The 15921-nt window shown below is 42.0% G+C and overlaps 1 protein-coding gene across 8 annotated transcripts in view; it reads right to left on the bottom strand.

The window, feature by feature from the left end:
• Positions 1-15599, bottom strand: part of PCNX1 (pecanex 1) — a 92873-nt gene extending 77274 nt beyond the window's left edge. For 7 of the 8 annotated variants that reach the window (XM_049825107.1, XM_049825109.1, XM_049825110.1 and 4 more), the window contains exons 1-3: positions 15276-15599; positions 6932-7140; positions 754-859 (exon numbers count right to left, since the gene is read on the bottom strand). In XM_049825107.1, coding sequence (XP_049681064.1) covers positions 754-859; positions 6932-7140; positions 15276-15428 — 468 coding nt within the window. In that variant the 5' untranslated portion in view covers positions 15429-15599. Of the gene's footprint in view, positions 1-753; positions 860-5082; positions 5140-6931; positions 7141-15275 lie in introns of those variants that run through there. The other variant, XM_049825115.1, reaches the window with a different exon arrangement.
• Positions 15600-15921: the final 322 nt, after the last annotated feature.

Raw genomic sequence — 15921 nt, 5'->3', positions numbered from 1 at the left:
GTGCAGCAGCCCCTATTTTTTGCTTTCTTCCCACCCCTGTTGAAGCATCAAAATAATGAAGATTTTGCAGAGGTCATCCAAAAATAAACAGTTTTAGTGTTTCCATTTCTACCAGTTTATCTTGCTCTGTACTTTAGCAAATTAACATTTCTGACTGCAGAGTCTGAACTGTCAGGAATAGTAACTTTCAGAAAGCTATTTAGCATTACAAGGGATAAATCAGCAGTGGATACATTCTAAGAAGACTTAACAGTTGTGCTCAAATTCAGCACAACTGAAGTTTGCCAACTAAGCATCTAGATGACGTATCAAACAAAAGTAACGGAGGAAAACAAAGTTAGAACATAAGGATAAAGTTACAGCTTGAGCTACCTAACAGTTCACTGATACCAAAAGGATGAGGGAAGCCCACTGCAGTGGGTCTTGGTACTTATTTGACCATGTTCTGAGCCATTCTGATTTACTAAATCAGAAGAAAGCCAACTAAGCAAAAGGGAATACTTTCTGATTGGACAGTAGGTTGCCTTATAAAATCCAGCCATTCCTAAAATGGACACAAGATGAGATAAGGAAGAGCTATGCAGCTGGGAGAGTGCAATACCACCCTAATAAAGCAGTTAAATACAGAAAGGCAAGTTGTTTATCCTAATACAATAAAAAAATAAAATAAGAAGAAAAAACCAGCAAAGATTACTCTACAGATTGCAAAGCCAGCAGTACTAACACAACAACTGCAGCAGCTTTAATTCTTACCTGGCTGTTGGGATCTACCCCAGCATAAGAATTGCGTGAACTACAGCCCACAGGGGGAGTTGCTTCTCGTATGAACTCTGACATCTCAATCCCTCCACCAGGGTCACTGAGAGAAACATAAGAGAAAAAAAATAAATAAATAACATTAACCTACCAGTTAAATAGGAGTTTGTCTGCTTATGCTAAGTGTAGAATCAAAACAGTTTTTCCCTTTTCAAGTATCAGGGGCTCAAATACATCCCAGTATCTCAGATGAATACTGCCCACTTGACACAGGCAGCTCAGTCAGATCTGGAGCACCCTATCTACTATCACAGAAACTGCTGCCTTGTAAAGTCCACTGCCACCAGCCAACACAAACTGTAAAGACTTAGGAGATATAAGGCATTTCAAAATGCTGACATATAAACTCTCTCTGTCTATACATACACACATGTAACTTTCATGTCATGTGTCCAACTATAAACACTCAGAAATCAATCAATAGAAAAAGTACTAAATAGAACTCTTTCAGAGAGCAAGGAAAGGACTCCAGATCTTTTCCTTAGACTGGATCTAGGAGCAAAAGTAAGGATGGGTTAACCAAGAAATTCACACACTGTCAGTAAAAGTTATTAGAAAGGCAGAGACATACAGGGACATGGTATCTCTCCCAGGGATGCAAACCACTTCTTTCTACCAGAAAACAACTTCCCTTCAGATAATTTACAGGTCCTACCAAGAAATATTTTGAGGTACAATAGATATATTATGTCCTAGTGATTTCACTTTCAGAATTAAGTACTAGTTTGAAAGTATTTTCTAGATCTACATCACCAAGTTGTAATAAAACATAATTCAGCTTGTCAAAGGCAGATATTTATGAAACAAAACAAAGTTGGATCTGCCGATTAGGACAACAGGGTGTAAAATGAGTTGGGGACTACAACTCAGGGATTCAACCTAGCACTGTTTGCTAACTGCAAAGAGGGAGAAGTTGAGGCATTCTTTTTCACCTCCCAATACACTTCTCTTCAATCACCTTGATCCAGGAGACTTCTGAACAGAAGTAACTGCAGTATAGTTTGACACTGACCCTCTCTGCTCCTTCCCAAAGATAAACCACCACCTCCCAACAATCAATAATTCAGAGCTGTGGCAGGTCCACTCCAGCATTTTCCTGGAGAAAGAACATATGTACAACCCTTCTCCAGCTGGACTGAAGAAACTAAAGATGAAGGCCCTCTGGAGAAGGGGACAGAAATGGACAGGAGCACTGCAGGGCTTAATTAATAGACAGCTAGTCTCATAGAAAAAAGTCTCATGCAATAAGACCAACACCTAATAATTTTTGTAATATATGGACATCAATCTCGGGTATTATAAACTGTCTGTTGACTAAAGGACCTGAAGTGTCATTCATTCTGCAGGATGACATTTCAAGCTGTTGTCTTCTCAGAGAAGCATAAATATACAACCTTGGGAACCACTCTAGATCATACAAGAGGCCCCTCAACCTTCCTATATCAAAGAGATTACAAAAAAAGACAGTTTGAAGGTAGGAATATATTACTTCAGTAAAAATAAGTTAACTTGAGAGATGACCAGCCATGCATTAGCACAACAGTTATGGTCCAACTCCAGCAAACTGAAGAACTGAAAAGCCACCATTTTAGTACAGCTCAGCAGTAAGACATAAGCATGCTCTTATTGACAGCTGTTTACAGAGCCCTCTCTGACCTGCTATTATCAATTATGCCAAGGCAGAACCAGGTAAGGAAAAACAAAACAAAAAAACCCCAGAATTCAGCTTCAATAATTTGCACCAGCTTTAGCCAAAGTATTCCTTATGTAAGCATTTTAAGAACACATAAGAACATATCAAGTTAGAGACTAAATTGAAAAATTCTCTCAATGTTTAAGTTCAGCATACATTATGATGACAACTGAAGATATAACAAAGAACTCCTTTCACAAAAAGATGAAATTCCTCTCCTGTTTGAATAATTCATTGATAAATACTGCATATGATTAGAGTATGTCCTACAAAGTAGAAAAACAAGTTAATGTGAATAAGCTCTCATGCATAGAACTGGGTAGTTAGCCAGGGTGGGAGAAGGAGGTGATTTTGTCTAAAAGTAAACCAACAGATATCAGCATAAGCAACAATACAACCCAACACCAGCACTCTACTCACAGCTGCTATATTCTGTGACAGCACCCAAACTAATGGATTAACAAAAGCTAGTAACAAACAACAACAAATACAGTTTGCAGGAACAAGCAGGAAGTACAGATTTCTAGGATTAATCATTGTATGCATAAGGATCTGGGCTACAACAGCATGTAGAATCCTTTTTGAACTATTTCCTGCTAGAGCTGGGGCCATTCCTTTGCTATGAAGTTCTACAATCAGTTTCTCACAGTTTGCTGGCTTCATACCTTCGAGCAAGTGCTACACTTTTCAGTTTGCAAGCAAGAAAACTGAAGTGAAGTTACTATACAAATTGAAAAGACTGAGTAAATTATGTCCAGCTACCTGCAACAGAGATTGCTGTGGAAGAGGCACTCAGAGACTGCACAAAACAAGTTAAAACCAGTATTTCTAATTATTAACTGTTGTATCTAAAATTACAATCTGCAGCTATATTACATTAGTGTGTCACAGACTAACTGTAAGTCTGAAGAGGCTTTAAGTATACATGAGTTCAGAAGTTTAAAACCTGATGTAGGCTGACTGACTAAAGAAATCTGATACTCAGACTAGAACTTCCAGAGAGAATTTGGCACAAGCAATTTTGATTTCAGGACAAAGCAGAGAAAGTTTTATTCCTTTCATTTGAACACCTTCTTCTGTCCTTAATTTCCAACAAAAATAGTAGGAAAACTAGTCAGGAGGCTGCTCTCAAAACACTGGACCACCACAGCACGTACTGCAAATACTAGACCACAATAGTTTCAAGTATTAAGAGAAGTTTTCTTTAAAACTTGAATCACTAATTATAGAGTCAAAAAGGCAAAACTCCAAGCCAAAGACCAGGTCTGCCACCCACAGAAAACTGAAAGGAAAAGAAACAGCAAAGGTAGGGAAAGAGTTGTAGAGCTTACTTTTTTACTTCTCTTGCTCATACTTAAGTAGACTGTACATAAGTCAAAGATGCAACATTCTCCAGCTGTCAGTTTTATTTTGGAGAAGTACATGTGAAATTCATGTAGCATCATGATTACAGCTCCCCCATATTGATGGAGATCAGGGACAGCAGTGTCACCAGGTTAATGCTTTATGATACTCTGAACCATAGTAGTCACTGACAAGAAAGAAGCCATATTCATATCACCCAAAACAAGACTGACTTAAGTGTTTTAAAGTATTTATGTGGATCCAACCATACCCAACAAAGGAGTACACTTGCACAGTTCCTTCAACCCTTTACGTGAGATTAGGAGCCTGTATCCCCATTGCTTTTCATGAAAACTCACAGAAGCACTACTAACACCACCCTCTTAAGTACAAAAGCAGCAACTGCACTAGAAGCTACAGAAGACCACAAATCACATTCCTGTCTCCAAATTAAGACTAGCTTCTTTCAAAAATATTAACAAGAGAATTTTGGCTTTATAAAGAGGATGAGGAAAAAACAAACAAGGCATTTCTTATGAAACAGTAAGTTGTTCTTTGCTTAAGCATGCTGAAGTTTTATGAGAAGATTAAAAATACCCAGAGTTTGATCCTATTCACAAACCAATGTGAACCAAAGATAAATGAGCTGTTTACATAAACCTACAAATGACAGTACATAATTTGTCAGATACCTGAAAGCACCGCTTTGCAGATAAACATCTTCAGAAAGAAAGAACAGCAGTTCTTAGAAGCTAAACAGAATCCCAAACATAACTTTTGAACAGAAACCAAACTATTGCTTAACCCTTAAAAATATTAACATTCATATCTAAAGCAGTCTCAGGGAAGGTGTGTGTGGCAGGGCGAAGAGTCTAGGACAGCTTTGCACACTATACTATATATATATTTATTTGATTTCACATGCTGTAGCCTAAGCTATCAAAACCAATATTCTACTTAGGCAAATATTTAAGGTAGTACGTCTACTTAGGTCTCCCCTATATCCACCTTCAGCTAGGGTAGCAGAGTTCAAAAATAAAAAAAGAAAACCCTACATACACACTTTCTTCCAACACAGTTTTTTATTAGTGTTCCAATTTAACTTATTCAGAAGGTGACAGCTCAGTATGAAACACTCACTCTACATCCCCTCTACTGGTTTGAATGTTATCCCAGAGTTCTTGTAAGCTTCCAGGCAAAGATTAGTATATACTGTACATCCCACTTACCAAAAAGTAACTCCGTAATTTCTGCATTGACCTTGTTCCCAGTTCTAGTTAAGAGACCTGAAAGTGGGAACAAGGATCATATAAAAGTTAATGAAACTTTAGTTGGCAAGCAGGACACACAGCATCAAACTAACCTCTACTTCTCAGCTCACAAATGCTTATAATGTAGTAACTTGTCCCATGTCAACTGCTCCTTAGACAAAGCAGAACTTCTGAAACATCCAGAAGTAATTCACAATACTAGCAGAAAGAAGTCCCTTGCCAAGTCTTGACTACTGTTTTGGAAGCAAAAGCTACATGACTTGAAAAAACCAAACTGAAACAAAAAAACACCACACAAATGAAAACATCTAAGGATCACAGCTAAAACATGCATTAGCGAGGCTGCATTGAAACAGAACAGACCACTAGTTTACTTTCATGAATTTTATTAAGCAGAATAAGTATTAATATACATTTCAGCAAGCATTCTCCCCAAAACAGCTCAATACAGTTTTAGTAAAGTATATGGTGATCTAAATAGAGTCACAATTAAAATCAGCAGGTTCAGTTACCAAAAACAACATGGAAAAAGGGTCAGGTTATAAAAGATTGATACAAGTTACTGTATATCAACTTCAAAGGAATCTAATACACTGTTTTTGCTAACAATACCTGAGCTGAGAGCAGATACAGAAGAACTTAAGACCCATCTCATGAGAAGCTACCCCACATGTACAGTGAAGTTTTTACTTCTAGGCTGAGCATTTTAAGGAGTATCACTTTAACATTTCCTTCCTTTAAGCATGCTGATAAACCAACTCAAGAGGCTTCTTTCAACTACATTTCCTTATGGCACATGTCTCCATGTAAGGGGCGGGGGGGGTGGGGGGGTTGTTTGGTTTGTTGTTGGTTTTTTTGTAAGACACACACAACCTTCTAAGAGTCAGGATAGCATACGAATTGCCTCAATTTGAAAACTATTCATAGCTACTAGTACCAGAAACTCAGACAAGATAAAGGTCTTCTTTAAAAGCTAACAATTCAAGGCTGATTTATTTCATGCAGTCTAACTCTTAAGATGGCCTCAATTATCTGGAGCCAAGCAGAGGCTTTGATAATAGAGCTTGTAACACATCCACAGTCTGATCAGACTGGTTAGGCTGGCCTTGTTGATGAGTCATCTTTTCTCTTCTTTCTCCAAACAGTCTGGTCAGAGGAAGAAAACCTCTGGGTTTTTTTTAATGCTGGTGACAGCAAAGATTATCTCTGGAAAGGAATCACCTCCTACTGACAGTACTTGAGACTCATCATCTTCATTACTGAGCTGAGAAATTCCAGAATTTCCAAATTCACAGGACAGTGTTCTCAAGAAGACAGACTATGACTGGAGTCAAGCATTGTATCTGACTCCTGCTTTTGCAAAACTAAGCAAACTGCAACCCTACCAGACATTCCTTTTAGTGATAAAAGACTTAGCATGTAGTATGTGATCTTTGACAGCTAGATTTTTAAAACTAAGTCTACTGCTGAAATAAGATTACTTGTACTGGTTGTGTTCATTAAGTATTTAGTGACCTAATCAGCACACATTTTCCATGGTATTGTTTCAGTGCTTCCAGCATTTTCAATACAGTTCTGGAACTCCTTTGGGGAAGGAACCAGGAAATTAACATGAATCCATCACTTCAAACCCAATACGTGCATAAGTCTGCTTTTAAAGCCCAGACTTAAACAGTCTTTCAGAACTAAGGAGGTCTGCGTCTATATTCCTCAGTGTTTATTTCAACCACCATTCCAGTTACACATCTGCTGAAGACAGGACTGTTTATCATTTGAAGCAGTATATAGACATCAGCAGACACCTTACCTGGGCCCATTGCTGTCTTTCCTCTTGGCTGAAACATTGCTTTGTTCTGGTTTTGCACCTCTGTCCATACGCTCACTGGCATTCCTCTCCACAATTTCTCCCTCATCCAGTGCCCTGTGCAAACGGTAATTTACCATCTTCAAAACGATAAAGAGAGCTGCTATCACCGGGCAGTAGACAGCTACTATCATCATGGTAGAAGGAAGAGCCTTTCAAAAGAGAATAAGAAAGAGTTAATGAACACAAGGTCAAATGTCCACAAGAATAAAGCTAGAGTTTAACAGTTTTTCCATACAAAAAATATTGATCATAGTGAAAATGAAGGTTTAAACACACACCCCCTACAGTCAAACCTTGTGTGGAGATTGTTAGAAGTCTAGCAACATAGAAAAAAGGAACAGTTGGACTACAAGATACCAAAGCACCACAGCAGCGTGCTAAGTAGACCCATCACTGGAGCCCGAGAATCAAATTCAACTTTTGTTCTTTTTTTCCAGGCTATTGGAATGTAAGACCTAGACCAGGAAACCTAGAGCTAGCATGACTTTTTTGTGTCACACCCAATATTTTTGATTAGTTGTTACGAACAAAAAAAAAAAGATGGGAAGATTTTAAGCAACTTGAAAAGTAAACCAAGCACAGGGTATGACATCATTTCAGGGCTAGTACACAGCACCAAGTCCATTTTGGAAAAACTGATGCAAGTTTGACAGCATGGTAGAGGGGAGAAAACCCATTCAACTACCCAACATAGATGTTTTGACTTCACTCATCAGCTTCCAACAGCTACTCTTGCGTGACAATCACCAAACTCAATCTGATACTGATCAATCACCAAAGCCAAACTTTTCCCTACCTGCATACAAAAAAAAAGGCTGTTTACATTTGTGGCTCACACAAACGAGCAGTAGTCCACAATAACCTACAAGAGCACATGCTGCAAAGATTATTTGTGCTAGACCACTACATGCCCATGGAAAGGCAGCTAAGACAGATGTTCTGAAGAGTTTTTCAGCTGTGTCAAAGGTGGCCAGAAGCCACATGAAAAAACTCAGTCCTGAATTCAGCTTTTGAAATTCCACTCAGATTTAAGAGTTCTCATGCAACTTTTGGTGAAGCCCATAAGGCTTTTATAGATCAATCACTTCAGCAACAGGTATTAAGTGCAGCCTAATAACTATTTGAAAGAAGTGTTCAGAGTACTAGTTAAACTTCAGATTTCACTTAAAGGCTTTCACCCTTCTAATTCTCCTTTTATTCATATTTATAATTTTGCCATTTCCCTAGGCAGTCACTAAACAAAATGAGACAATAACTCTTAATCTTCATCCACAAGTAGACCACTTCGCTTACAAAAGCAACAGGAGCCTGTGTTCTCAAATATTTTGCTGCATCACTATCCTTTGCCCCACTGATGTTGTAGTTTGATATAAAACTCTAACAGCCATACATATACACAGAGACATACAACAATCAGAATTAGCATTTGTTACCCAGCATGAAAGTTAATTTAGTAGATTAGAAGAACAAATGAATTGTCTTTAGACCTCCTAGCCTAAGGAGAATTCCAGCTTGTTTCATACACCTAGTCTCCCTCCCTATATGGGCCCCTGCAAGAGAAGAGTCTTTATGGTGATCAAAGCCCCACGTACATCCTGAAGCATCAGAAAGGGAACATGACTGGAGAATAAGAACAGACAGAGCCCTCTCTATTCTGCACATAAAGCTAGTTTTAGTCATTTAAGAGAGATCTGATTACAACATTAGTATTTCTAAATATTCAAGAGCTTATAGTCCTAGAAGAACTGGCAGTGCTTGTCACACTATTTAAACCATGAGTTTAGCAAAAAACACTGTTCAAAGATCTCCAAATACAAAATATTGTACCAATAAAGGGGATAAAAGAATAAGTGTTTCTAGAGACTGTATTGACTGTTGACTCCAGAATAAAACCAATTCTTAATCTGGCTGCTCATTTTCTGGCAGTAAGCAAAAAAAAATAACCAATATAATTATTTATACTTATTTGGCTTTAGAAATGTTGAGCCTGAAATCAATGAGAAGGCAGGTTACTTGTTAGGATTCTTTTATTAAAGGGATCAAGTTTAACCTACCTTTTCCTCCAAAACAAGTCAACACCTAATATAACATTTGAAGTAGGACAGGCAAACTAAGCTGAGGTATGCTAACTCAGATTTTGCATGCTGAGCTGTACAAGACCCTAATGGATAGTGAGATTCACTTACCAAGCACCACCTCAGAAGGAGAAAGAGGAAATAAAGTTATTCATAAACAGCATCAGTGAACAAGCAGGAGCCACAATGATGCTAATGGCTTCCATACAATCCCTAAAGCAATGCTACAAGGGTTTCCTCAAGAGATGCGGTGCTTCCACTTCCAAGAACTTCAGAGGCAGCTAGCTCCCTGCAGGCAAGGGCAAGCCCGTTAACTTTGGCAAAACGTCGGAGCTTCCTGTACCTGCTAAGCAGTCTGCTACCTAGTCAAACAGAACTTCAACTATCCTCTCCTTTGCAAGTACCTAGTGTTCAGAAGCCATTACCAGAAGTCAGTTTAACACTAGATGACAAAAGCTAGAGTTACTCTATAAAAGACTTGCCCATAACTTTTTGTCCCAAGCACTCTTCAATTTCTCCCCTCCACACTGTCAGCAGTGAGGTCACACAGTGTATCCAGTTTATCTTGTGGAATGCAAAATCTGCACATCCTGTTCTGCAAATGAAAGCTTTGAGAACAAGTGGGGAAAAAAAGTAAAACACCTCATGTAACTTGCAGCAAACCCAATAAAGAATTAAAAGGGTGCTTTTTCCTCACATCCTGTTTCCACAGGATTGCAGAAAGCTAAAAATAAATTAACTCACTACTTTTCAGTCTTCGCATTCATTAGTAGTTACTCCTCTCTGAATAGGGCATATACTCTGTGAATAGAAGAAATTTTAGCATGTCTGGCATGCTCTGCTGTCTGATCATACTTTATATTAAGCCTCATGCTGTGGTACAGCAGTGCTACCCACAGTACCAGCAACTCATCTGCATGCCAGCATCAAGAGGAAGTTACTGCAACCTAACCCAAACCACTGGTGCCTTCTCTATTTTTGTTTGCCAAACTTAGAAGCATTCAACTTCCATTTGGGGGTCTTCTCTCCACAAGCCACGGCAAGTTAAAGTGAGATGAGTATTTTAAACTGCGCTTGACATTTTATCACATTTGAGGAGAGACAGGTCTCTCACCAGTGTAACTGAACATCTTGTACAATACCATCTTCAAGACTGGAATACAAATCTAAGTCCTAAAATTTGCAGCTAGATCTCATTTCAGTTCTTTTCACAGGTACCAAAACATTTTTATTGGGCACAACAGACCAAAAACCTCAGGTTAGAGCTTGTTAGCAGACAGCAGCTGGCTACAAGTCTGTAGCTGCAACAGCATTTCAGAGAACATCGCATTTCACTGCACATCTCTAGTCACTTCCATTAGCACCAAAAGAAAACATACACTGAACAGTAGTAGTCACAACAGAACCTCTTGTAGGAGAGAAGAAAGAGCTAGACATGACCATGCAAAAACTGCCTGCTTTAATTACATTCTGTTGAAAACTTCAGTCATCTAATGGCTGAACAAACCCAATCATTAGATAAACTCCTAGCTGGAAGTATTTCCCTATATCTTAAAAGGAAGTTAACTAGTAGTCTCAAAGATGGAGGGCAAGAGGAAAGACTGATTTTCTACCACCTGTCCCTCAGGAGCTACTTTCCAAATTTAAACCTTTCAAGACAACTTATGAAATCCATACTGTACATGTGGACAAAAGGTAAGATGCAGGAATGCACAGTTGAGGAGTGGGACTGTCCCTTCTGGAAGCTGCTGGCTGTCAGGTCGGCTTAGCTGTATCACAGCACACCTTTTGTGAAAAGCTTTAAGCACTCCTCAATTCCAGTGGTCAACCTAGAACAGAAAAGAAACCTCAGACCACTAGCTACAGGACAAAAATATTCCCATTTGAACTACAAAGGTCACTGTATCTTGATTCATCATTTCAAATACATAACTGCCAGGAACCAGAGGGAGTTTCATTGATCACAGGCTGTGCTACATACTCATGAAGAAACAAAGACTATATGGATCTTACCTAATCACATCTCACTAGTTAGACACTACAGACGCAATGAAGTTTCCAGATTATTTTCAAAAAAAAAGGTGTGTAGGTGTTACCTGTTGAGAACATTCATAGCAAAGTCTCCCAACCCAAATCAGATTGCAAGTCCTTACATAAACATGATATCAGTCAAAAAGCTCATTAAACAGTAACAGTTGGCTTGTAAAATGCTTTCAAGTTCAAGCATTTCGAGGCCAGTATTTTATAGAAACATTCATACCAGAGACGAGGAAAGGTCAAGAAACAGCAGATGTACTTTTGTCACCATTTTTGTTTATGAACAGCCAGAGCCCTTAAGAACTGCTGTTATCTGGAAGCATGTTCTGTTACAAGCTATCTAGTTTTTGACTGAAACCTCAAGGTGTATAAATGATACTGGAGTAGCCAAGAAACTAGATGTGACTTAGAGCCACATGGGATACCAGGGATTCTCATCATACATCCAACTTCAAGTACTTAAACTCTTAGTTCAGGAAACAACACTTATTTCAGAAACTTCACTGGAAAAAGACTTTCACATGGAGCTACATTTATATGACCTACTTCTACAACTATGTACAGAAGTCAGGAAATCAAGTGCCTATTAAGTGAACTGTTGTCTAAATGAGCTTGACTTTGACAGACAAGTTCTGTAGGTACATATGAGCCCATCACCCCAAGCAAGGTACAGTCCTGGCTCCTCTTCAGTCACTGGCAAAGTTTCCTGAGTGCCAGAGCCAAGGCATCACCCCCTCCTGCGCACGTGGTGGGGCTGAAACAGCATTCCGACTAGGGGAAGTGCTTTGGCAGTCTCCACTCTTCCCCTCCCCCTTGCAACACTGATGCATAACATTGGCCTCTGCATTTAGGGTATTTTTTCCAACTCTGCCACTGTATTTTACAACCTAGTTGTACAGTTTCCCCATATTGTAGCATATTTTCTTCTCCCAACTTGAATTTTGGATTAAAAACAGGGATCAGCTCTTACAACAGATATGCAGATCAACAAGCACAGCTGAGTCTGTTACTGAATACAAATATCCAAACAGGGTAGTAACTAGTCTAGAAAGCAGTATTTTTATATGCATGCTGCCAAGCCACAGATCCAAGAGTACAGACTCAAGCAGCTTCACTCAAGCAGACATTTCTCTTCCTCTACAGCCCAATTGCTTCCTTATCTACACTTTTCTTTTTGCCACACTTCCAACAAGGACAGGTTAAGTGTATACACATGAGAAAAAGAAAAGTTTCCAGATCTGTAGTAGAGATACATTTATTTATCCATCTGTCTCTCCTTCACACAGGGTACAGACCTCACTTTCATGTGCTTAAGCTGAGAAGGCAAGTGAGGGACCAAGGAAGACAGGCTAGCTGAATGCTACTGCTAATCCCTTAAGTTGGTTTGCACCATGTGTTAAACCCATCAACCCTAACAGCACTGGCATACACGTGCAAAGAAACACATAGATTTATGTTATTACTTGCAAACCACAACCATTACCATATTCCATTCTGAAAATACAGGATCAATAGAAAGAACACACAGACAAAACATTAACAACATTCGGTGCAATAAACCAAGTCTTTAAGCAATAAGTGCATCTAAATTACCATATTCAAACGCTATTAAGCGTTCCACTCCTGTTGAGGGTTAAATAACATTTGAAAAAAGTTATTAGCTTCCTATAAAATGCATTCAGCCTTGAGAGCCAGCTACAAGCCAAGTTCTTAGGGGATACTTTCGCCTTTGTTGCTACAAAACAACTTAGGAATAACTATAGTCATTGCTGCCCCGATACATCAAAGCAACGCTATGATCTTCAAATTCCTTCTCCAAGGAAGTTTTAGGTAATATAAAACCTGCCAGCATTCTAAGCCTATATATCTTGTTTTTTTAAACACACAGGGTTGTCTGCCAGCAACAAGTCATTTAAAGCTAGCTTAGAAACTCCCTCCTACACGCCAGTGAGCCATGCTCACAATTCAGATTACGATTACCTAAGACTTTTTAAGCAAGTTCTGCTTATTTATGTATGTCCTACAGCAATGCAACATTTACTGCTTTTTATTCTGAAAAAAGCTTAAGAGATGCTAAAGAACTAAGATGACCATCATGGTTCTGCCTGTTTAGTTTATGTCTAGACAACACTTAAACTGCAGAGGGTGGAAAGAGGGAAAACAGCCAAATATGATTCAATCTGCTTTAACTTGTGACTAATCTCCCTACTTATTCTCAGGGAAGTTGGCACTTGTTGTTGCATCTTTAACACATCCAGAGCTATGAAGCAAGAGAATTTCTCTGACCTCAACAAAACCCGAAGCAGCTTGCTTTTGCCCGTCTTCTCTCTTTCCACAGGAAAAGAAAAAAGTTTAAGCAACACTGAAGTTTACCCCATAGTATGGGTAACTGAATCTTATCTGCTGCTCTTAAAGCAGCAGAACACTCAAATGCTGGTCCCGATTGATCAGTTGTCAAAAGACCTATGTACAACATAGATCAGCCCCTCTTCAAAAGTCCCCTGCACATGCAGGATATAGCTGTTCATAAAGGTGTGGTGAGCTTTCTCAGCAAGGCAGTACTAATTAAATAGACTATTCTGTCAAAGCAGAAGAGCAGTACTTCTAAAAACAAAAAGCTATATTTGAGACCAAAAAGACTCTCTTCTTCCTATACTCAGTGGAACTCCAAATAGATGCAGATTCACAGATTTTATAGAGAAGATCTCCTTAGCTGAAAGTTTCATCTAGCTGTTGTCACATTAACTTCAGTTTTAAAAGCAGTTTGTCTCAGTCTGTGGTTTCCTTGCCAGCAGTCTAAAGTTTTCAAAAACAAAAAGCCTTGGAGCTACCTTTTCCAAGACACAGTAATACGAATTAAAAACTAACCATACAGGGCTGTAACCTCCTCTTCCACAGTAGCTGTTTCTTAGTATGAAGTGTCTCATGCTGCAATCTTACAAATTGCTTTTTAACAAAGCAAACGCCTGATCCCAGAGCTCTCAATCTGCAACTGCACTTGTAGAGCTTTTCCTCCAAGGTTTCATTCGTTAACTCACATTTTTTTCACAATGCAGTTTCTACTTTAAGTTGTCACAGCATCTGGACCTGGCAGACTTGCAAATCACATTCTACCTCATGTGCTCAAAACTGGTCACAACACACCTAGTACGATCATGCTTTTCTACCAAGAAATCTGAAGTGAAATATTAGTATTTCAGAAGTTACACAGAAAGAAAAGTACTAGCCAACAGGAAACTGCCCCTTTCCCTCATAGCTGATCGCACCTCTCCTAGACTTGTTTCCAAATCCAAATGTCAAGAAAGTTTCTAGGTTCAAAGGTTAGTATTTTAGCAGCTTTGATCGAAGTGTCAGATACAAAGATATATTCAACAGGAATTCTCCCAAACCAAGTACACTACCGTCTGGACACAAGCAAAAAAGCAAGAGTAACTTCTTGTCAGTAACAGAGTCCAGATACACTGCCAGCCAGCACACAGTTCACCACACCACGGCCAAATAAACTTCTGGGTTATGGTACCTGAAGCACATCCCTCCCCCAGCCTCCAAAGTCAGAAGAAAAAGCAATAGAGCTGCCAGCCAGAAATACTGGCTAGATCTGACAGCTTCTACAGCAGCTGTGCCTTTCCCTGCACTACCAGCAGACCTGCAGCAGAAGCTAGTAGAGTTATGCCCAGTTCCGAAGGAAGGCAAACAGAAAAACGAAGGCGAAGCGCCAGCCACCGAAGCCCTGCCGCGCCCGATGCGCCCCGCTAGCACCCACCCCCATCTTCCCGGTAACAGCTCCGTGCTTCCGAAACGCCGCAGCCTCAGGCGTGCCCCGCCGCCCGCCTCCATCGCGGCTGCCGGGCCCGCCGCGGGCCACCCCTTCGCAGCGGCGGGCGCCGACAGGGCTAAGCGGTGGGCGGGCGGGCCGGCCGGCCGGCCCCGGGGCAGCCCGGCAGCGGCAGCGCCGCGGGCAGGGGGCGCGCGTGCGACGGCCCCGCCGTTCTTCCCGCCCCCCCCCCCCCGCCCCGGGCCTCCCCGGCCGCCGCTGAGGCGAGCGGCCCCCCGCAAGGCCCACCCGCCCGCGCCGAGGCCCAGGCCGACACCGCTCCCCCCCAAACACCACCACCACCTCCTCCTCCTCCTCCTCCTCCCCGCCCCCGGGCGCGGCGGCGGCCTGCGCTCACCATGTAGAGGGTGAAGGGGAAGCCGAGCAAGAAGAGCCACAGGTAGAGGTGCAGCGCGTTGACCCCAGCGCCCTGGTGCGGGTCCTGGTACCAGCCGCCGCTCAGCGCCGCCCACACGCCCTGGCGCAGGATCTGCAGCACCTGGGAGCCCATGGCGGCCCCGCTCCGCCGAGCCGGCCCCGGTCTATCCGCCCTGCGAGCCCGGGCAGAGCCGCGCGCCGCCCGCGCTCCGCGACAGCCCGCACGGCCGCAACCGCCGCCGCCGCCTCCCCAGCAACGCCGCCGCCATCTTATGTCCGGGCCCCGGGCCGGCCGCCCGCCCCCGCGCCGCCGATAGACCGGCAGCCCTTGCGGCAGGGGACGCCCGCCCCGCGCTCTGTCGCCGGGGAGGGACGCCGCCGCGGGGGCGGGGCGCCCGCTACTGCGCCTGCGCGCGGGCTCCCCGCCGCCCCCCCCCGCCTCCGCCGAGGAGGGCAGCGTCGCCGCCAGCGCCCCCTGGCGGCGCGGAGGAGGGCGGCCCTGGGCGGGAGAGGCCCAGCCACCGCCACCGCCACCGCCACCGGCCCTAATCCCGCTCCGGGCCCAAACCCCCGCCTAGGAGGCGGCGGGAGGCCGGGGACCGCCGGAGTGCCGGGGGGATAACGTG

Source organism: Accipiter gentilis, chromosome 22 (assembly GCF_929443795.1).
Source record: "Accipiter gentilis chromosome 22, bAccGen1.1, whole genome shotgun sequence".
Lineage (NCBI taxonomy): Eukaryota > Metazoa > Chordata > Aves > Accipitriformes > Accipitridae > Astur > Astur gentilis.
The sequence above is the reverse complement of the archived record's forward strand: the minus strand, read 5'-3'. Positions and strand labels throughout refer to the sequence as shown.